The sequence below is a fragment of the Pieris napi genome, chromosome 19 (assembly GCF_905475465.1).
Source record: "Pieris napi chromosome 19, ilPieNapi1.2, whole genome shotgun sequence".
NCBI classification, from domain to species: Eukaryota; Metazoa; Arthropoda; class Insecta; order Lepidoptera; family Pieridae; genus Pieris; species Pieris napi.
In genome coordinates, this window is record NC_062252.1 from 1,693,768 (window position 1) to 1,716,521 (window position 22,754).

At 34.6% G+C, this 22,754-nt stretch overlaps 3 protein-coding genes across 15 annotated transcripts in view; all 3 read right to left on the reverse strand.

Moving 5' to 3' along the window:
• LOC125059034 (LIM domain and actin-binding protein 1) overlaps positions 1–13,989 on the reverse strand; it is a 44,878-nt gene extending 30,889 nt beyond the window's left edge. Inside the window, exons 1-2 of one of the 2 annotated variants that reach the window (XM_047663188.1) lie at positions 6,355–6,367; positions 4,110–4,114 (exon numbers count right to left, since the gene is read on the reverse strand). The gene's annotated coding sequence lies outside the window, so the exon portion shown is untranslated. Of the gene's footprint in view, positions 1–4,109; positions 4,115–6,354; positions 6,368–13,725 lie in introns of those variants that run through there. The other variant, XM_047663187.1, reaches the window with a different exon arrangement.
• On the reverse strand, positions 2,960–4,891 carry LOC125059036 (myb/SANT-like DNA-binding domain-containing protein 3). The gene is made up of 3 exons (XM_047663189.1): positions 4,020–4,891; positions 3,583–3,793; positions 2,960–3,368 (listed from the first exon to the last, which is right to left on the reverse strand). The coding sequence occupies exons 1-3, from the start codon at positions 4,197–4,199 to the stop codon at positions 2,974–2,976; spliced, it is 786 nt and encodes a 261-aa protein (XP_047519145.1). The 5' UTR covers positions 4,200–4,891; the 3' UTR covers positions 2,960–2,973.
• Positions 13,990–14,356: 367 nt separating the features above from the next.
• The window catches only part of LOC125059143 (calcium-dependent secretion activator), a 55,919-nt gene continuing 47,521 nt past the window's right edge, over positions 14,357–22,754 (reverse strand). For 11 of the 12 annotated variants that reach the window (XM_047663391.1, XM_047663400.1, XM_047663399.1 and 8 more), the window contains 7 exons: positions 22,230–22,364; positions 20,353–20,483; positions 18,745–18,853; positions 18,420–18,554; positions 17,370–17,503; positions 16,893–16,998; positions 14,357–16,524 (listed from right to left, as the gene is read on the reverse strand). In XM_047663391.1, the coding sequence (XP_047519347.1) occupies positions 16,453–16,524; positions 16,893–16,998; positions 17,370–17,503; positions 18,420–18,554; positions 18,745–18,853; positions 20,353–20,483; positions 22,230–22,364 (822 nt within the window). In that variant the 3' untranslated portion in view covers positions 14,357–16,452. The remainder of the gene's footprint in view (positions 16,525–16,892; positions 16,999–17,369; positions 17,504–18,419; positions 18,555–18,744; positions 18,854–20,352; positions 20,484–22,229; positions 22,365–22,754) is intronic. The other variant, XM_047663394.1, reaches the window with a different exon arrangement.

A 22,754-nucleotide genomic window follows, 5' to 3' on the forward strand; every position in this document is an offset into this window, starting at 1 on the left:
TGTTGGTCTACGTATAACTTTCTACATTGTTAATAACTAATATTTACTGATGACCAGTATAATAAGCAATTTAGATACAACCATACATGTACTAATATTTGTCATAACAAATTAAAAATAATCAAAACAATATAACAAATTTTCTGGAATAATTACTAACCGAAATGCTTTAATAAACAAATTCCATATTGCATACAGTACTGTGCGCACGCGCAGAACAAAGGCCACACAACGAGTTATGGTTATCATAATAAACCATAACAAAGACTTGTAAGTCACATACAATGTAGTTGTAAATTATCAAAAACTGTAAAACGTATGAGGCGCCATAAAACTTAAAAATGTTAATTAAAAAATAAATTTAGACAGGAACTTTAATTTATGTTGTTTGTATTTGCTTTATTTTGTCATTCTTTATTCAAAAACAAGCCAAAACATTGCTTAACTAATACAGGTTTATAGTTTTTATAAGATTTTGTTTCATCGGCAATTGGATGCATGCGCGTTACCATAAAGGTATTTAAATAATAGAATTTTTAACCTACCTCAAAAGGCCGATGGCATATCATTAAAAAAAATGGGTGCGTGTACTTATGTACGCGCGTAAGAAGTTATACTTCTTTGGCATTATTAAAAATAGTTTTTGATTGCATGCAAATAATTAATTACAATTAAATAATCAAAGACTGGAAAAGGAGTCATTATAGTCAATTAAGTTCAGTTTACATTTGAAAAATTAAATAAATAATTATTTACTATTATTCTCTTACATTAAGTGTAACATAAATTCTATTTAGTTAAAAGTATATATTATTATATATTTAGAACATCTCTACCAAACACTAAGGGTGAGATCTATAGTCCGCACTTGGACTTTGCTCAGACTTACCTTACGAAAAACTTTGCTTAGTGTACACTAAGGTTAAACTATGATTTCGTATTTATAGACATTTTAACGGTTAGATTAAGCTAAGCCCAAGCTAAGACAGCAAATGTCAAAATACAAATTGATGTTTCATTTCATGCAATACTTTGTTTATTATCCTTTAAAAAAGTAAACAATAACAAATATTTAAACATCTAAAACGGTACACATATATCTTCAATTTATTGTTATTTATGTATTTATTTATTTTATTATTGCAATAACTAGAAATTTACGAGTAACCTTTAGAAAATGTATTTAAAGATGGCAATAATTTTGTTACGTAGAACGGATCGCATTGTTTTGGCAACAGCAACAGAGAACTTGTATCAACAATTCAAAAGTTTCAACCGCTTTTTCACTTCTCTGTTTCTGTTTGTTTGAGCATATAAATATTTATTAAAACAACGACTGGCTTTGTGACTTGGACCTGTACCGATCCCGTATACCTACTTAAGACCTACGCTTTCCTGAAGGACTGTGACGTTTTGTGTTTTGGCTTTGATACGAATTTTCAATATCGAAAGTGACAATGGAGAATATAGAGAGAGTTCTAACTTCAATAGAAAACATTGAAACGTTAGGAACTGCAGCCGATATGAATCCCCGTATGCCTAAGCTATATGTTCGGAACGAATACAACCAAAATCCTTTCGAGCTGTACAGTGAGAATGAATTTAAAAGAAGGTACCGTTTTTTTAAACACACGGTACTAAATGTGATCCTGCCACTGATAATTACAAACTTACAACCTTTTAATAACAGAGGATTGCCAATTCTACCGCAATTGCAAATACTTATTGCATTAAGGTTTTATGCAACTGGATGTTTTCAGGTAATATTGTGGTCATAAATATGTATTGTTTTTCGATTTGATATAGACAGTACTTTCAGATTGTCAGTCCAGTGGGCCAGAATGCGTCCCATGCTATTTTTGCTTGTTCTAGGTCACTATCGGACAAATTGTTATTGCCAGTTCACCTTACAGACAGCTATATTGGTATCCTTTGTTTTCTGACGGATCACCTCATTTCTAATTTGATCCTTCAGAGAAATACCAAGCATAGCTCTCCCCATTGCTCGCTTAACCAGTGTCAGTGATGTTTCTTCACCATGCATCATCATTGGCAGGACACACTGGTTGAAGACATTTGTCTTCTGACTTTCAGAAGCATAACATATATGTAACTAATAATTATTCCTTGAAAATATTACAGATGGTGTGTGGCGATTTGAACAGCATAAGCCAATCTTCAGTGTGCTTAATTGTAAATAAAGTTTCCGCAGAGTTGAGTAAATTACTTCCTAGATTTGTGAATTTTCCAAGAAATATGACCACAGTCAAAAGGAAGTTTGAAGAATTAGGAAAATCTAATACGCACCATGGCCTAAATAATATAATCGGAGCTATTGACTGTACCCACATTAAAATTAATAGACCCAGAGGTATCACCCACTCTGAAGCATACAGGAATAGAAAAGGGTATTTTTCTGTAAATGTGCAAGCTATAATAGGGCCTGATCTCGAAATATTTGATATAGTGACTAGGTGGCCTGGAAGTTCACACGACAGCAGGATATTTAGAAACAGCCAGGCGTATGCAAGACTGGTAAATGGTGAACTAGAAGGAGTTTTAGTAGGTGACAGCGGCTATCCAGCACTGAACTTCATGTTAACACCACTTTTGAATCCACAAACAAGAGCTGACAATAATTATAATTATTCTCAATTGAGAACTAGGAATATTGTTGAAAGGTTTTTCGGAGTGTGGAAAAAGAAATTTCCATGTTTGCAGAGAGGACTACGATCAAAATTGACAAATACCAGCAACATAATTATAGCTTGTGCTGTATTACATAATATAGGTATACAGAGAGGGGATGTTTATGACGATGGTGATCTTACTGATCAAACACCAGAAGTCGAACAACACAGAAACAATGAAAGATCTACTACAGGTCTAGCATTCCGGCAATCTGTGATTGCACAATTTAACTAGGTTGGTTTGGTAATAAAGAAAATTAAAACAAAAATTGTTTCATTTTAATCATTTATTTTCAGATTCTTTTTTAAACTGTAAAATTTCTAGTTCTAATTTATATTTATGTCGAAGAAATTCGATTTCTAACTGATTTTTTAGTTTCATGTGTTCCACTTCTATCTCAAATTTTTTTTTGTTGTTGTCTAACTCTTGCCACAGCAATTTTTTTTTAATATCCTCAAATGAAGTTTTATTTTTTCTGATCGCTGATGGTGTAGCTGATAGCTGAGAGGGTTCACTTTTAGTGGTGACCTCAACACTGGTTTCCGTTAACCCAGCTTCATCAGTCCAGTCCTGGCTTGTTCCCGGCTGAATTACAGATTCAAGTGTGGCCTCTATACTGGACACTCTTGCCCTCTTTGGTCTCCAGCTTTCACCGTCGTTGTCATAACCAGTACCAGCTATAAAAGTAAACAGTCAAATAAGTTATCATATAGGTATGTCTTTTATTGGTTAGAATAAGATAACATGCAGGTCAACTAATATACCTGTCCAGAAGTCTGGTAGGGGTGAGAACAGAGTGTTGTCACATACTTTGGGAGAGGCCTATGTTTAGCAGTGGATGTGAGTTGGTTGATAATGATGAGGAATTATATCTTTGGGAAATGATCTTACCTTCTACTGTAGTTAATGTGTCACAGTCTATTGGCACATCTATTGATGGCATTATTTGTGGCATGACTGCAATCACTTGAGTGTCCATTGGCCCCATTTCAGGCGGTGCTGGTCCTCCTCCTGTCCTCTTCCTTTGGGCTTCAAGGGTTTTGGCATCCCTAGCTTTTGCCTTCATATTTTGCCACATCTTTTTTAATTGTTTAGAATCAGCCTAAAATCGAAAAAAAATTGTACTGAAATATAAAAGTTCATATGACAAACATGAAAATTTTATCAAACCAAAATTTACCACCAAGGTTACATTAGCATTGCTTTGGCTTTGGCTCATTCTATCCTTGTACCTAACTATACTCTAGTTATATATCTATCTTTGTAATTATCGTACAGCATATTGATATTTATAGATAGTGTATGTTGGTACTTGGTGGATTACTTACAGTATGTGACACGTTAGAGTTATTAAATTCTATTGCTAATTCTTCCCAAGCCTCGTGTTTCTTTTTTTGGGAAACGGCGTCCGTCTTCCTGTTCTCTAGAATGCCAATCTTTGACTGAACCAACTGTACAAGCAGTTGCCTCTCATATTCCGAGTAAGGCTTCTGTTTTTTTTTATCCATTTTTTGTGAGCGAGTCCGGTCCGAGTGAGAATAGCCGTGGTCAGTCGTTTAAGCAGGTACAAAATCCGTTGAGCAAGCAAGGTCGTCAGGTAATAAAAGGTAGAAGATTCAGGTAATCGAAAATAACGGTCAACGGATGTGAAGCGATTAGCGAGAGACGAAGTTGGTTTGCTTATATTATGTAGTTTGAATTTTGTTGTCAACATATGCCAGTGCTGCCAGATGACAGATACGATATCACACCAGTTATTTATAAGATCTCTCAAAAATGGGGTTGAACACTTATATAAATAATGTAAATAAACAACAATAGATACCATAATAATGTGTAATTATTTTATTTCATGCATTTCATAGGTATTTATCAAGATCATTTAAAATTTCTTTGAATTCAAATTCTATTTTTCCCAAAGTCTATGGAACTCTGATACCAAATGGCAACACCGTTCATTAAAAACCGACAAAAATAAAAAGTCCAGTAAAAGATATGATGGTAGAGCAAATTTTAGGCCATTATTTTTGTTAGGCTTATAGTCAAAGTTTTTGGTAAGTCGTCGATTTCGTGGACTTGAGATTAAGCTAAGCCAACACTAGGGAGGGATTCGCAGTTTGCTCTATAAATACCGACTGTGTCTTAGCTCGATAGTTAAGTCAGAGTAAAGTCCAAGTGCGGACTATAGATCTCACCCTAAGATGTATGTTGTAGCTTTGGCAGTATTGCACAATATAAAATTAATAAATTTCTTGGAAAAAATAATCAAAACTCCTTTATTTGTTTAAAAGGTAAATGACAAATGTCATTATGGTCATTCAAAATTCTTGGCATACGAACTTCACGCATATTCTATTTCTTTTTACTTGTAGATTGTCTTATTTCTTTCTCGCTCGCGCACGCTATAATCACACTCCCAATTTTGTGTCACAGGTGCGCGCGCATCGTAAAATTTCACTCTCATAAATTTTTCATAACGCGCCTAAAGAAGTATAACTTCAAAAAGCCTTGGCGATTAAAAAGAGTGACGGAGAGTTATTTGCCATTTCTTCCCTTTGAGCACTGGCAGAAAATCTAAATTAACTAGTTTGTTCCTGTTCTGAATAAATTAAATTTCGATCTTTATACTACAGATAAGGCAAGTTCCACAGTTGTCAATGACGGAATCAGACTGGAATTGGAACTCTAAAGTGCATACAACCTAGTTTCGATGCAGTAAACCACGAGGTGGTTTGGAATACGGAAATAAAAATCTGAATCGCTATTGATGTAATGTGACCCTGCAGATCTAATACTCAAATGACAAGGCAATGTTTAATTCGTCCCGCTATGACCAAAATCAGCGAGTACAATGAATCATGACAATAACAAAAGATGTTTGTCATTTGTTCTAAATAACAATGAAGTACAGTATATAAGTAATACAGTAGATTCTAGGTGATTTAATATTTCTCCGGTCTCTTGATAAATTGAATAAAATCAATGTGAATTGTTCCCCTCAGTAATTTGAAGTTGAAGGAATAGTATCTTGCTCGCCAACACGCGATAGTTGGAAGTTCGGACTTCCCTACACTCTATAAAGTGTTTATCACGCACAGATCTGTCAATTGTTTTTTTTTAATTATTTGTACAATGACAGACTTGGAAAATCTTCTCTCAAAAATTTTACAGACTTCTTTTCGAAATAATTATATATTTAATTGTAAATCCATAATAATATGGAAATAATAAATCTAAATTTAAATCGACCTCTTAATTAATTGAAATTTATCTCTGGTATTATCGAGAGTCGTACTTAAAAATCCAGCGGCACTACAACCTTTTAGGTCTGGGCCTCAGACTTCTATATCTGTTTCGTTAATATTTGTTTTTTCTAATAGAAAAGTAGCCATAGGACTCAGCCGCCTCTCTATGACGAATGATAAGCTGAGTCCTATGGTTAGAAGACGAGGAAAAAATTGGAGAAGATATGCCCATCTCCACCTCCAATGTAACAATGAGGCTTAAGACAAATCGTTCTATAAAAATGGTATCGCAAAATTGTAAGTATACCGTCGTATGCGCATTGGTTATACGTCATTCAATTACCTGGAGGTTGGCAACGCGTTTGACGCGTTATTTTGAGTTGGCACTCACACAATTGACTCATAATCTTTTTGTAACTGTAATTCACGGTTTGCGCTCGCGAAAATGATTTAATTTGTGGAAAAAATGTGTTAGACAATTACCTCGAAGCGATTAATACCGTTAGTTAGCTTGTCGATTTTTATTCAGGTGGATCAAATTTTATACAGTAATCTCTCCTATAACACGGTAGATTGGTTACGCGTTATAGGAAACGCATTGTAGAAGTATTATCGCTATACATACGAGGTGGATTTAAATCAAATATTAAGAAAAAGCTAGAGCTACAGCGCTAGAGCAGTGTTGGCCTAGTGGCTTCAGCGTGTGACTCTCATCCCTGAGGTAGTAGGTTGTATTCCCGGCTGTGCACCAATGGACTTTCTTTCTATGTGCGAATTTAACATTTGCTCGAAGGGTCAAGGAAAACATCGTGAGGAAACCGACATGTCTAAGGCTGCTGCCTCGAATTTTGCAGGCAGCGGGGCGGCGGCGGCCGCGGCGCGGGAGCGGCAGGATATAATGCGTAAAATCAAATGGACCGGTTCTCGAAAACAGCGGCGTGGCAGCGGCGCGGGGGCGGGTAACGAGCGGTGCAATCCAGTCAAGCGGTGACCGCCCGCGTTGCGCGTATGCATTGTAGTATAGTGCTGTACATATTTTTTGTGACGTATCAAAATGACCTCGGACGTGCAAGAGCAAATTATTTCAGCAATCTTTGAAAGGAGACCCATATGGAACTATATTTTTGCATATAACATATTTTTGCCCACAATAAATCGAGCGTTAGGAATAAATTTGAATCAAAAAGATGTTGTCACCGTTTTTTAGACATTTCGTTCGCGAATAAAAACAAATATCTCGACTACACAAACTCGAGCACAACACTACACCGCTATAGTGCCGCGCGATCTGCCCGCTGGTTTGGAGAACAGGTATGCGTTGGCCGCCTCGCTCCCGCGCCGCAGCCGCTGCCGCCCCGCTGCCCGCGAAATTCGAGGCAGCAGCCTTAGACCCAAAAAGTCGACGGCGTGTGTCAGGCACTGGAGGCTGATCACCTACTTGCCTATTAGATTTTAAAATGATCATGAAACAAATTGGTTGTAGCGCCACTGATTTATTAATTTTTTTTTATTAAGGAAAGGCTATGTTATGAACTAAATATGTGCGTACAAATCATTATCAATGTAAGCGAAATTAGAGAATGGTCACTAAATAAATTCAAAACCCTCGTTAAACGTAAAGTAATCAATTAAGCATTTTATAAATTTGACGATTATTTAAATGATCCTAATCCTTGGGATTGATTTGCTCCAGTTCAATCTCGTATGACTCTAACCTTGGCAATTAAAAAGAGTGGCAGAGTTTATTGCCAGTTCTTCTTGCCCGCTCTACGCCCTTGACTTGCGAACTGGTAGTATATGTAAATTTAGAATCAATTTAACATCATTTCTGTTGACGTTCGTAAGTGTACTTAGTTACTACATGAATAAGTTATTTTAAGTTTAAGTTTACTGTGTATGTAGACAAGTGGAATTACAACCTAGTCAAGTGGAAAATTGTAGTTAATTAGATAACATGAAGTGAAAACTAGTATCACCTTTTTAATACTGACGTTATATTTAAGTCAATGCGAGAAAGTTAAACTCGTAATATGATACTAAATATAAGAGTAATCACTCTCAACACTGGGGTCATGCGTTCGTGGCCAGACTGTGCACCTATGTACGCAATAAATTTAAAAAAATCAGGGGCGCTACAACTTTTTAGTCTGGGCCTCAAGATTTCTGTATCATAATTGTCAATCTCAAGAATGTGATCAGCCTCCTGTGCCTGACACACGCCGTCGACTATTTGTTTCCTCACGATGTTTTCCTTCACCGTTCGAGCGAATGTTAAATGCACACATGGAAATAGAGTCCATTGGTGCAGTGGTACGCTGTAGCTACTAGGCCAACACTGTTACATAGTAATAATTTAATTGCACAAATATCGTGTATTGGGAGGGTAGTTGAGACTAAGCACGGACTTTCTTTAGTCAAAATCCAATACGTTACGTACGTACACAAGTCATAAATATCGATGTCATGAATATATGGTATATTACCCATATATCTACTGGCCGTAAAAATAATAAGAGTAGAATAAATGCTGTGGAAAGTAAAAGAGTACGTCATGACAAGGATACGAAAGAGAATGTTTGTAGGTTTGGACATGTAAAACGGATGAATGATCCGTTTGCCCCCTGTTCATAAAAAAAAAACACATAACCGACGAGAATTAATGGTGAATATCATGAAAGTGGATGAAGAGTGAGAGGTACAGGACCGTAGCAAGTTCCGTCTCTGTCTACCCCTATAAAGGCATAATGATATAAATAAAAATCTATATCAGACACTAGCTGATCAACTATTGCTGTCAAAATACCAAGACATAATACAGAAAATTGAGAAGTGCGATGTTTTTTACGAATTGAATAATAAAGCATGACTTTTTGTGTCTCGCGTCCGTCCCGATTTTTAAAACATCAAATTGGCTGCATCAAGACAATTGACTTCATTGGCTGTGATTAAATTAGGTCGGTAAACATTCGTAATCAGTATTTACTCTCGTTAACGAGCTATTAGGATAAAGCAAAATATTTGTAGACCACAGAGTGAACCTTACAATTACGCTTAATAGAATGTTAGTGCTATTAGGTTCGAACGCTATAAAGCGATCTCTTCCAGTTTAAAAAAAAAGAATAAGAAAGCCTTCATACCAATGATGCTACAACATCGGCGCCTCAGATACCTGTTCAGTGATCATTTCTAATAGGAGATCCTTCTATACCACACACCGTCGACTTTTTGAGTTTAAGGCATGCCGGTTTAGGGAGTTTTCCTTCACCGTACTAGCTACTGTTAACTGCGTAGAAGTCCATTGGTGCAAGCCGAGGATCAAAACAACCCCAGGAATGAGAGTCGCAACTAACCCACACTGTTTATATATAAAATGTTAAATAATAATCAATGGCGCTACAACTACGTTTCATGATCATTTGGTAATCTAATAGGCAAGTAGGTCAGCCTTTTGTGCCTGACGCACGCCGTTGACTTTTTGGATAAGGCAAGCCGGATTCCTCACGATGTTTTCTGTCACCGTTTGAGCGAATGTTAAATGCGCACATAGAAAGAAAGTTCATTGGTGCACATCCGGGGATCAAACCTACTACCTCAGGGATGAGTCGCACGCTGAAGCCACTAGGCCAACACTTTACCCACGGGTTCAATTATTGTAATTTTTATTTTGATTCAACTCTAGACTTTCTAGCGAGATATGGGTTGTAGCAATATATGAGTGAGAAATACCCATAAACACGTGCCATGGAGTCATAAAAAATCGAACCCTAATAGAATCCGTTGCTGTTCCTAACAATAATGAATTGTTTCAAGCTTATTATTATATTATAAGCATCTTTAAGAATGCGGGCTAGGGTAGAACTGCATATGTGCGGATATATAAAAAATCCTAAAGCGAGTTCATGGGTTTACGAGAACTAGTTCTTATGGAGTTCTGAAAAATACCTATAAAGTCTCACTAAACGAGTCAAAATAACCAATATCATAGAAAGGTAGAAGTTAAAGAGCTTCTAAGCGCTGAGTCGCTTTCTTCACTAATATCCTTACATATGAAATTGGCGTTTTGTATGGGAGGAACAAAAAGTAGATTTTTTTAAATAGAATATAAAAGTGCATAGATAGCAATGGTACATAATTAATCAAAGTATGTACCATTGCTATCGATGCACTTTTGCCCTCTTATAGGTAGTAACCCTTTACTAAAAAACATTCAGACGGAAATCAATAAAATTTTTGAAGGCGTGGGTGGCCAGTACGACACAACGTCAATTTTTATTAATTTTACTATACTACTTTATACAAGACTTCATTACGTACACTGGTAACTATTTTTTTCTGCTAAGTATTTATTACATTTTTTGCGACTGAGGAAAAGGGATTTTTCGATAATTTCAAAAATATCTATATACGAGTATCGCAAACACTGTATGTCAATAGAATCGTTGGACATTCTCAGCAACTCCATGGAGACAACTCGCCGAGTCGTTTTAGAAACCTTGCTGTGTTTATTATTTGCTATTATTATTATTTTATTTATTCCTACATAATATATGTATTTACAGTAATAATAATAATAATCTTTATTCATTTTTCTCACAAAAACTTAGTACATAAACAAGTGACAGTGTATATTCGCGGATGCTTTGCGGATCCATACGACTTCTTTAATACAAAGAGTATTGCGGGCTACTCGATTGTGTGGTTGCATGGATCTGGTTAGCGCTGCGCCTTAAGTTCTTATGTTATTTTCACACATGTATATTCTTTCTATAACATATTAAGTATCTGATTCTCATTGTAACATGTGTGATATTTGAGAGCAAAAATAAAATAGAGCCGATGTACTACAGTTTTAAAGAACACGAAAAGATACAAAAAAGATTCCATATGTCCAATTACATAATAAATAGTTAATGATGGGATGTTCGCTTAATCGTAACCAGGACTGGATGAAAGACCAAGCTGTGGTCAAAAATACGACTGTGGTAAATCAATTGATTTGAATTAGTCTCGCTTAGCTTAGAATAGTTTAAATTAGAATCATTATATGATCGGAACATTAAAAAATTATATGAACGCTACGTAGATTTGTCTTCTCTTCTTCTGGTGCCACTTTATTGCTAGAAGTTGGCTGTTAACTACTTGAATCGTCGGGTGATTTGCGCTGGTCCAAAAAGCTTCTTGGCGAAAGTGATGCCGGTCCACTCTGGTGCGTTTCGCAACGACTTCTTCCTTCTAACAGCCCGTCTCTTACCTTTTTTTTGCCCATCATTATAAACTGCAACAAATCTATGATGACGCAAAACATGTCCGAGATATGCGACTTTCCGTATTTAAACAGTCTGCATAAACTTTCGTGTAGTCCTGATTCGATGATAGACTCTTATTCGTCACTCTTTGCATGCAGTAGATGCGAAGCATGCGACGAGAGATTGGTGGTGGTGTAACACCACATCTCTAAAGCTTCGAGGCGTATTTTTGTGTCTCCTTTATCAGTCCATGCCTCACAGCCGTATAGTGCTGGCCAGATGTAACAGGGTAAGAGTCGAACCCTCAATTTGATACTAATGTGGCGACAACATAGTACTTTTTCAGTTTATAAAAGGATGCCCGGGCCATTTTGATTTGAGATTTAATTTCTCGATCGGAATCCCATGTCCCTAAGGACTTGTATTGCCGCACGAAATTAAGGGTTCTACCTGCTACGACCATGACAGGTTTAATAGTATTACTGGTAATAACCACTACCTATGTCATAGCAATATATATATAATGGTCAAACCGTCATTTACGCTGACATGGTGCACTCTATTTATAAGTGTTTGCAGGTCATCTACTGATGAACAATCAAATCAATCAAAACTGTGTGGTCTGCGTACCGTTGGTTGTTTGTGATTTTTTCATTCGCCTTTACACCTATCTCTACTCTATTAAAAAGCAGTAACAGTATACAACCCTGACGAACTCCCCGACAAATATCAATTTCTTTTGTTTCTTCGTAATTTACTCTTACTGTTACTTGTGGGTATAAAATAGTGTACGACCTATTCTCAGCCCTACCGAAATTGATAAAACTCAAGCCATTGCCAGGAGTATGTTTACAAAAACTGTGACACAAGAATATTATATATAGACGGAAATTTGTATGTAAAGTTATATTATATTCAGAGTTCCTTATATGTATTTGGATATAGCGGCACATATAATGACGAATAAGTCGGTATGTTTTATTTTCGATGTTTGGCGTAGGTATTTCCCTAAAATTAGAGGTGAGGCAATGACAAGCGCAACTCGTAGGTGAAATTTGGCAAGTGTTTAAGGAATTTTGTTATTACAGTTTTTTTGAAAAATAGAGCATCAGGTTAAGGTCGTTAGAAATGAGTAATAGCGGTCAACGAATACATTTTGACAATGACTTCTTTCATCTGAAAAGTTCATTGTTTAAAAGTTTTAACCTACTATATCTAAAAGCTTTAAAGGTAGGCATTCTACCTAAGAGTTACAGTTAACATGAAAATTTCATATATTTTAGTCCAGTTATAGGATAATTTGTCAGACATTCCAACGCCGTGTAAAAGGAACCCCAGAAAACCAGTAGCGCAACGACCGGGAATCGAACTGGGTAACCAAGGCGTTATTTGCGATACAAAGCCACTTAGCCACAAGGCCCTAAGCTCTTACATCAAAAAAAAAAAAAATTGTTGTCAAATGTTTATATATCCACTCCATATACTATTCAGCTTGTTGTTAATGATAACCAAGTATATAAAAAAGGTAAAAGAATTCCTTTAAATGTGTCACTAATAAATATTCAAAATAAAAAATAATTTCGTTGAAGCGTTAAACGCGTTATGGCGGGACGCAAGACAACAAAAGAAATTACGTCAAAAAATTATTGATAATTTTGCTTGAGAAACAGAGTGTATAAAGCTCTACTTAAATTAAAAGTTTGGTAAACAATGAGCTTAATAATCTTATCCAGAGTCATCCAGAGAATGCTACATTTCTCCTAATGGTTGCTTTATCTCGCTACTTAGCTATCTCCAGGTGATAGTGACAAATGGCTTAGCTTGACAGTTGACATGATTGGGCATAATTGTTAGGGCTATTAATTGTTATCCAAAGTTTTCAATACTTATTTTATTTTTTTATCTTATTTGTTACAATACGAAAATGCTTATCCGCAATAAAAGTCACACTTTGCACGTTATTTAAAAAAAATATCGATTAAAACGTTAACGAATGTTATAAAAGCAATTCTTTAAAGTACATATTAAAATATAATCCAGTAGGTATAAGTTGAATTTCAAATACTTACCGTTAGTCGATAGTTTCTTATAAGAAGAATAATATTCACCACGACCGAAATTATTAAAGTAACTCTAGTTCTAAATAAACCAATTACTAAAAAATATGTAGGCGAAGGTAAAAAGTGTAGAATTCCAGGTATGTAACCCTCACCTAGATAGAAAGTAGAAATATTTTTGCATAAGCTCTCTTAAACACAACTATTTTTATCCAACCTAAATTTAGATACCTAATATCTGTTTTCATTAATAATTCAGACAATTGACCATAAAGAAAAAAGGAGAGCCGACGTAATCCAATAGGAATGCAACCAATGCAACAGATGATGCATTCATGCTTTTTATTTTATTTTGAAGACCTACTTAACCGTTGTTTCCGGGGATATGCCGGGCGAAATGACAAAAAACCTCGCTTAAATGTACTATAAAACAAATTTAACGAACATATATGTTATATAAAGTGATAATTCATTGAAAATACTTACGTTCTTGTAATTCACAGTAACATTAAATAATACGAATACACAACACACGTTCACTTTCGACACCACTGCACTGCGTGTGCGATCTGTCAAACGCAACGGGGTTACCACTTCACAGCACTAAATTTACTCATATTTTAAAAATAATCTCGTAAAGCATATTATAATTATTAACGTAATTAAAACAGAGGGCACTTAGTCAATATGGATAAATATTTATATTGTATCAATAGTTTAACTGACGCGCCTTGGTGTTTTTGCTTCAGTCGTCAGATCGAGAGCTACTAGGTTCACGTTACCAACATTTTATTATTATTAGCTGTAACTAAAAATAGAAGGCACAATATTTAAAAATGTTGGCACGATTCCGCTTGTGAGCTTTAGTAATCGGATTCGCGTTGCTATAAACTATATTCGTTTTATAATATACTAGGTAATCTAATAACTTACTTAGAAATTAGTAAATTTTGAAAAAGCCTGTATAATTGAATTACTTACTAATTTATTGTCGTGAGTGAACGAATTTAGTTATATTAAAGTATACAATAATATTAATAAGCCTCTAATTTGTAGGTACCGAAATAGAAGTAGTAATAGTATCCTTGAATTATAAAAGGCAAAAATAAAACAATTATAACAGTAAACATTTTATTGTAAATAATTTATTGTATCTTTTGCACTCACGATGGGTTTTAGGAGTGCTTCCCGCATTTAAGGGTCTTAAATTTCAAGCTACTTGTCTGGTACAAGTAGCTTACTTAGATTTTACACCCATCGCAAGTAGATGTCACAAGCTTATTCTGTTATCAATTCAGTCGGCTCATAATGCACTTATACTAGACGTTATCCATTGAGCTCAGTACTCGAATGATGATGACAATGAGTTTGAAAACGCAAATTGAAATTAAAATAATCTGTTCCGATTATTCTGGATCAAGCCAATACTACATTTTATGTAATCAAAAATAAATACATAATTATTATAAGTAAATGTTAAACCTAAGAAAGTAATTTTCAAGAAATAATTCATGAATAGATATTTAAGTATTATTTTAAGTACTATGAAAGTGTGAATGTTGCATGTGAAAAGTGAAATATTGAGAATCTTTTAGAAAAATAAGTGTAAAGTGTACCAATGTGAGGTAAGTGAGAGAGTAAATATATGTATAAAATATTACTGTGTTTTGTTTTGTTTCTGCGTAGGTATATCAAAAATACATTGGTCCTAAGAAAAATTAATTGTGACTAGATATCTTACATCGGTTGATTTTGGTATTTTTTGTCATGAAAGACAGGCGTTAATTATGTATTCAACGTCAAGAGGCTGTGCCTCAAAACATAATGTTGACAAGCTGTCAATCTTCTGTTGTTTTTTTTTGTTCGAGGTTGAACAAAACTTATATTTTACTAACGAAATATTGATTCGAGTGTAATGAAATGACATGACACATCCATGATTAGCCATCTCAAATAAGATATTAAGGCGATTTAGCGTCTAATATTTATTTTTAAGACTAATTTTTATCTAAGATTCTTAAAATTTGTCGCTAGTCATTCAAAATTTGTAACTTTAATAGCGTAGAAGAATAATTTTTAACAAATTTCAATTAACTAGTTATTAGAATAAGTATTTTATTAAATGTCATGACGACTAAGTTTGATCCATTACAAAATAGATTTAATATATGAATAGAGAGACTTTAAACTATAATTTACGGCTACAGCAAAACATTTTTATATTCGAGTATTTCCAAAAGAAAAAATTGCCAAACTTTCTGAATTACTAAAATAGCAACACTTAAACTGTCCTAAATGTTTCTGTTTCTGTTGTCCTAACCCTAACGTTTTGGCGCCGTTTTTAAATTTAACTTTTGAAATTACACGAATCATAAATTTTATATTAAAGAGTTATAAAGCTAGGAATAAAATAACTTTAAAAATTACTAGGTACGTTAGAAAAATATTGATTTTATAGAATAAATCATGTTATTGAGAACTGTTAATAATTTCTAATAAAAACACTTTTTTTGCTACATCTATTAATGAGCAAGACTTTTTGGATTTATTGCCATAGATTAGTTCATGAAACGAAAGTTTATTAAAACGGTTAAATGGAAGAAAATAATTCAAATACAACAATCATTCGGGTCACCGACCCAATTTTGTCATTACTATGACAATATTGTAAATACATTTTATATGCCATGGATTACAAAGTAAGAATATTTTGCACAAAGCGATATGTATTTTTATTGTTAGCACTGGTTAATATGTTTTAAATATTTAATGCTTCCACATCTAATATAATTATTGTGTTATCAAATACTACACTTATACATAATTATTATTTGCTTCAAATCAATCCTCTAACTGTACATAAAGCTTTTTATAAAATAAAGTCTACATTAATACTAAACTTTACTATAGACTACGATCTTATCAATAGGTGACGCCATTTTGTTGATAGCCTAAAGGAAAATGGCGCGTATTTTGACATGATATTTTGGGCGCTCGCCCAATATTAGACTAACACTACATTATGAATTATTTCAGGTTGTTAATCTAGCATTTTCTAACAAAACATTAGTCAGTGAAAGACCAATATTTTTTTTGGGAAATGTGTTATAGTGGAATGAGTGAATTTTGACATCACAGTGAACGTCGTGTGTGACGTATTGATTAAAAGTTATATTTTTTCTAAATAAATAACCAAATATAGAAAACAACGCACTAAAACCAAGATGAAGCCCCTCCTAATTTAGTAGACAATTCGCCTATGCCTCTTCCAAACATGTTGCCAACCTAGAAATAAAACGTTTTAAAAATATAATCATTCTAAAATAAAAAGTAAATAAAATATTATTACATTTCCCGCGCTCGTATTTTAAATTATTATTATGATAGTTATAATATTGACAGTTAATTTTAATTAAAACAGCGCCACCTTTTGTATATTGTATGCACCAGTATAGTATATTATTTATGCTATAAGTTTATTCATAGATGTCACTTTAATATTATTTATAGTCAACAAGAGATGGCGCTGCACACAGTTGTCCCCTAAGTCATAATAACACTATATTTTTCCATATTCTCACTTTAAAGAATTATGTAAGAAAATGAACAATTTCATAGAACTTTATGGTATATATCTAAAATATTTAAATTACCTTCCCAACAACAGCAGAAACATTTCCAAGTTTTGCCTCCTCTGTGAGAGACTCAAGTTTCGACTTCCCAGCTTTAGTTCCCTCTTCTGCGCCCTCCTCGCTGCCGCTAGTAATTATATAGGTGTTAGACTCAAGACAAGTAGCCAAGTAGTATTAGCCAATAATCTGATTGTAAAGATTCGATTAGACTCAAGTTAACCAACTAATACCTCAACATATATTTTCAACAGGGCAAGATTTAGGGGAGGGCCAACTTTTCTTTTGATATATAGAAAAACTCCACTGAATTTATTTTCATTTTATTTGGAAATTAATTTGAGGCTAAAGCCAAAGGATCCTTGTTATTGTTTTCATTTCCTATATTTATCGTAAAGGTATAGTAAATTTATTTAATGCAATTGCGAAGATATTAAATGATCCTAGCAATTGCATGTGTGTGGTACATAGCACAGCATATATATGCCAGTCAGGTCTCACCCGGTGTCTTGCTGAGCAAGAAGTAAGCTGCAAGTGGCTTCCTCTGTATGCATCCTTTGTGCGACTTCTAGGTAGGTTTTTGTGTTGAGCTTGTCATCTATTACACCTTGCAGCTCGAAATCACTGTTCATTTTCTGTAACAGCATTACAATGTTTGGTTTTGTTCCTATTGTTACTTTATAAATTCCGAACAAAAAATAACCGACTCTCAATTGCAATGAAAAACATTATATTATTGATTGGCCGGCACGAACAGAGCAAAAAGTAAACAGAGTTTATTTGTATAAAAGGGGTATGAATGTTCTACAAAGCTATGTTTAAAAGTCGGTGCCAATCCTGGTATATATGGGACTAGATTATACAGATCGGTCCACACGGTTATACATAAAAACAACGTCGAATTGATAACCTCTTTCAGTTTTTGAAGTTATACTTCTTTAGGCGCGTTATGAAAAATTGATGAGAGTGAAATTTCGCATCGTAAAATTATCAGTATGAAGTTACCCACTAACGAATTCTTTTTAAACAAGCCGGGTGCCGAACGTGCGCGAGCGAGATGGGAATAAGACAATCTACAAGTAAAAAGAAATAGAATATGCGTGAAGTTAGCAGTTATTATGTAGTGGGTTAGTAAGAAAAATAAATATGTATTACTATGTGAACCATGGTCACGGGCTTAGAGATTTAAAGAATCATTATAATACATATTATATATCAGGCATTAAGAGAGACCATTGGGACAGTATCGCTTAACATCAGATGAACCTCCTGCCTGGCTGCTAAGTTAATCTATATATATTATTATTATTGTAATTAATGTCCACGCTACGGCGGATAGTAAAGCGTGGAAAGTGAACATGTACACAAATAAATAAATGAAATTGTGAAACACGTGAATCGCTAGTTAGCCTTTACGCAAATCCCTAAAATTCTGTACGTACACCGTATACGTATACGTTCTGTACGTATAAACACAAGCTCTGTACGTACACCAGGGGCCGCTTTAGTTATGCAAGCCTCGTCTCTAGCATTATCACACATAATTGATACCTTAACGACAATAGAGAGACAGGCGACTTGTTGTGGATGAAGAGCTGGTCGGTCCTTCAACCAGTTTCCAATGAGAGTCATTTGCTGACTGTACCATTGTTCAAAGAGCTGAAGTATCCACAGCTCATCTGTCACCTGGAATCCATAAATAAATAAGTTAATACCATAAAAATGTTTCAACATAAAATATATTTTTTAAATAAGTCAATAGGAGAACCAAGAATTAATATATTTTATAATAGTTTAGTATTATAAAATATATAAGAGCAACATTTCTGTATGTTAATGTATATATTTTATAATACTTTTTTTGTATGATAATTACCTTAGATCGAATCTGGTCCATAGAATTTCTCATGAAAGTGACGTATCCCTGCCCGATGTCCTTACCAGAGCCTGACACATTCGCAATCGTCAGAATTGACCCGATCAAACTGAAATTTATAAACATTTATAACATGTCTAAAAATAACATAATTTTATTACCCTAGCGTCAAGGCCAGTGGCGTAGCTACCTAGGGGCTAGGCGGGGCAGTGCCCCGGGGCCCTCAAGCTCAGGGGGCCCTCGAATCCTTACCAGAAATCTCGATCGTTCTTAACTTTGGGAAATTTCTCCCATTTTCAAAATAAATATTATATTAGATAGGTTGCAACCCCACTTTAATCAATACATTAATTTGAGAGAAATTCAAAAGTTATGCCTAGGGAATTCCCCTTAATTCTTTCTGTAGTTTGGCAGTGTTGTCAATTTGACAGACAGTGATATGTGCATTTTATTATTCATCGATGTGCGTTTTATTGTGAATTCGAGTTAAGATTTTTTTTTGAGAACTTAAAACATTCATGCTGTATCAGGAGTAAGAAAGCTAATATCAATAAACTTTTTTGTACTGGTCAATATAGAGGTTCAATTTTATTTGATTTTACCACTCATATTGATGTCCGTTAAAGTCAATAAATCGTGTCAAATCTCACAAAAGATTTCGGCTACAGCTCATTGTATAACGCGAATTAAATAGCAATTGAAAACAAAACCGCATCAAGCCTGGATTTAAACGAAGTCATTGATACTTGTATATTTGTATATTTCATATTTTTATTTGATAAAACCTAATCAGTTTACATAGCAGTGGGGCCCCATTTTTTAATTTGCCCCAGGGCCCTTGGTCACCTAGCTACGCCACTGGTCAAGGCGTTGCAACAACATTTCTTCGGATACTGAGAGCGCTACGTCGAAATAGCAAACGAAATTGCAGAGTACCGCAGCGCGGGTCTAAAACTTTATTTAGGTTTAAAGAAGTTTATTCTCATTGCCACTAACATGAGAAAAAAAAGTGCGTGCCTACAAAGTACACATGTCAGAAGTGAAACTTCTTTGGCAAACTAAATTTGAACTCTTGTTCATATTTATTCAAATCTAAAACTTTATATTTCTTTGACTAAGAAGGAGGGAAAATAGAAGATAATATGTTAGGAATTTAATGAATTAAGTGTCAAAAATTGATACAAAAAATAAATTTTATTTCAATAAACTTATTTCTTTGATAATAAAATCATGGCATTTTAATTTACAATTCGTCATTTGAGATTTCAATAAATTATTTTGAATAAAATATAAAATACTTATTTTCATAAATTCTCTACGAAATTTTAATTTTGAAAATAGAATTTCTATAAGGTAATTCACCCTTCTCACTCTCTCTCAATCGGTCCCAATCGCAGTAAACGCAGATTTTTTATTTATTTATATTATCATTAACACGTCTACAGTGTGTAAACAGTGTGAATATAGATATACAAATACATAGAGTGATCATCTATCGGGGATTTTACCTTAGTAATAATTAATTTACAAAGAAGTTTCACTTCTGACATGTGTACTTTGTACGCACTTTTTTTTAACTAAACGCATGTTGTGTAACTTAATACATACCTTCCTTCATCAAACCGCGCGATCTTCGCGAGCGTAGCCTCCAACACGGCTGACAGGCGAGTCGTCATACCCGTAGCCATTGCGTGGAGGCAGGTCTCGATCTGAGCATCCATTTTAGCATGGTACTGGTACTGTGAGAGAGGTTGGTGTTAACATTTTAACCTGCGCGACCCCGTGTGGAGTGTCAGATGCATGTATGTCTCTAGCGTTACTGTGGAGTAAGCACGTCGGCTTGGCGATTGGAGGCACCATGAAGATCTTACCATTTTACTTTGCACTTTATAGGTTGATAGTCTTGCTAATTAGATGTTTAAATAGCCGTTAAATCAATAGTATTGTTTTCATGTACATGGCTTTTTAATAAATTTTGATTATGGTTTAAGAACATATTTTAACAAGCTATTAGAATTCAATTGTTACTGACTAACCTTGTCAGTTGATTTCAGGTCAATATGGACTGTTAAGAAACAAAAATGAAGAAACAAATATCCAATGGCAATAATTTTGATTAAGGATTCCTTCATCGGGTTTCTAATAGTAGTAATGAATTGTAGCAAGGAGCACTATGTCAACCGCAGCCTCCGTGCAGGGTCTCAAGCTGTATCTAGCGTTAGTAGCATAGCATGTGTGTGAAGCCAATTTGATGTAATCAATTTTGACCCCCCAGTGAATTGTACCCATGTAAAATGTTAACAACCAACTCGATGGATGACGTAAATGGAACATGGTTAAAATATTACAGTTTAGGTTTCTTTGGCACGGAGCTTGGCAAACGCCGCCATTTTGAAACATCCGCCATCTTATTTTTAAAGACCACAGATTCATTCTACGTAGAGTTATCTCTGACACTGAAAGGTTATCTCTGATAGAGCAGATATAAACTAATACAATAACAGATTTATTCTTTGGCGAAGGCTGATGTGTTTTAGTACCAAAAAAACCTAGTATTGTCAACAATATTACAAAAATGTTATTAAGCCTAGCTTAGCGTTGCTACATTCTATTGTTATTAAAATTGGATTGAAAATGTTCGTTACGTCTAAAATAAAATACTGTTTAGCTTAAACTGCAAAACCCCTCTCCCATTTTTATTGATCAGCGTACTCCTGCGTACTCCTAACTATCCTCAATTAGTTATTATGTAAATTATTAACAGTATTTTATTTAAATTGATCTACCAATTTAGTAATAATGATCGCAATAACTCAGTGGATTACTCAAGTTATCGAACGCAAATTGAAAAATGTTATAGTATTAAATGCTGTTTTTCATAGGAAATTTATTGGACGTACCCTACGTACTTGCGTACGTACAATAAATGTATGGTATGGGGACATACATATCCTTCCTCAATCTTACATTCCCTAACTATCAATTGAAAAATATTTTCTAGAAACTTTCACTCGTAAATATTAGGTAGATTAAAATTCTTTCCCTTATTTTTCTCTTTTTGTAACGGCGTAATCACAATTTGACAGAAAGAGACGAAAGAGTATTTAAGTTCAAAAAGATAACACTGATTTAGTGTTAATTATTAAAGGGGATGTGGACATTTTAATTTTAGGCGCATGAGACCCGGAGTAATCCATTTATTCTCTACGTATCAACTTAAGACTATGAATACAAGCAGTAATATAAAGAGTACCTTTATTGTCGCCGTTCCTATATTTAATTTACGGATAACGGGGCGTAAATTCATGTTAAAATCATTAAAATAAACATTAAAGAAATATGTATGAAGTATGTAATATAATAATATAAACTAATTATATACACCCATACACCTTTGGGTTATATGGCATAGGACATAACGTAATTGTTTATTTCACTACGCGCTGTTATCCGTTAGTTAAATATAGGAATGGCCGTATACGTACAATATCCACGCCTTCAACAGCGCATAGCTTCAACGCTTGGTTCTTCGCGTCCAGTGCTACATTTACCATAGCACAGATCTCAGCTGGTATTATGTAGTCCGTTGACATGAATGTCACACTTTTTTTCAGCCACGCCTGAAAAATTCAACCAAAGTTTGATCAGACCAGACCTGCGATTCTGTAACTCACTTCACGAACTCACACAGCGGTTTTCGCATCGGCGGTCGCTCTCAAATCAGTCGTGAAGCAGTCATTTTATGATTTGGCATTCTGAAAAGGTGGGAGCTTGTAGTTTATTGTTTATCAGAATGCCAAATCATAAAATGACTGCTTCACGACTGATTTGAGAGCGACCGCCGATGCGAAAACCGCTGTGTGAGTTCGTGAAGTGAGTTACAGAATCGCAGGGCAGTTACTAAAGACGTAATAATGTAATAATGAATAAATAAATAATAAAAACTTGAGAGGTGTCAAGGGACACCCGGATGGAACGAAGTTCCTTTCGATTAATTTATATTTTAAATG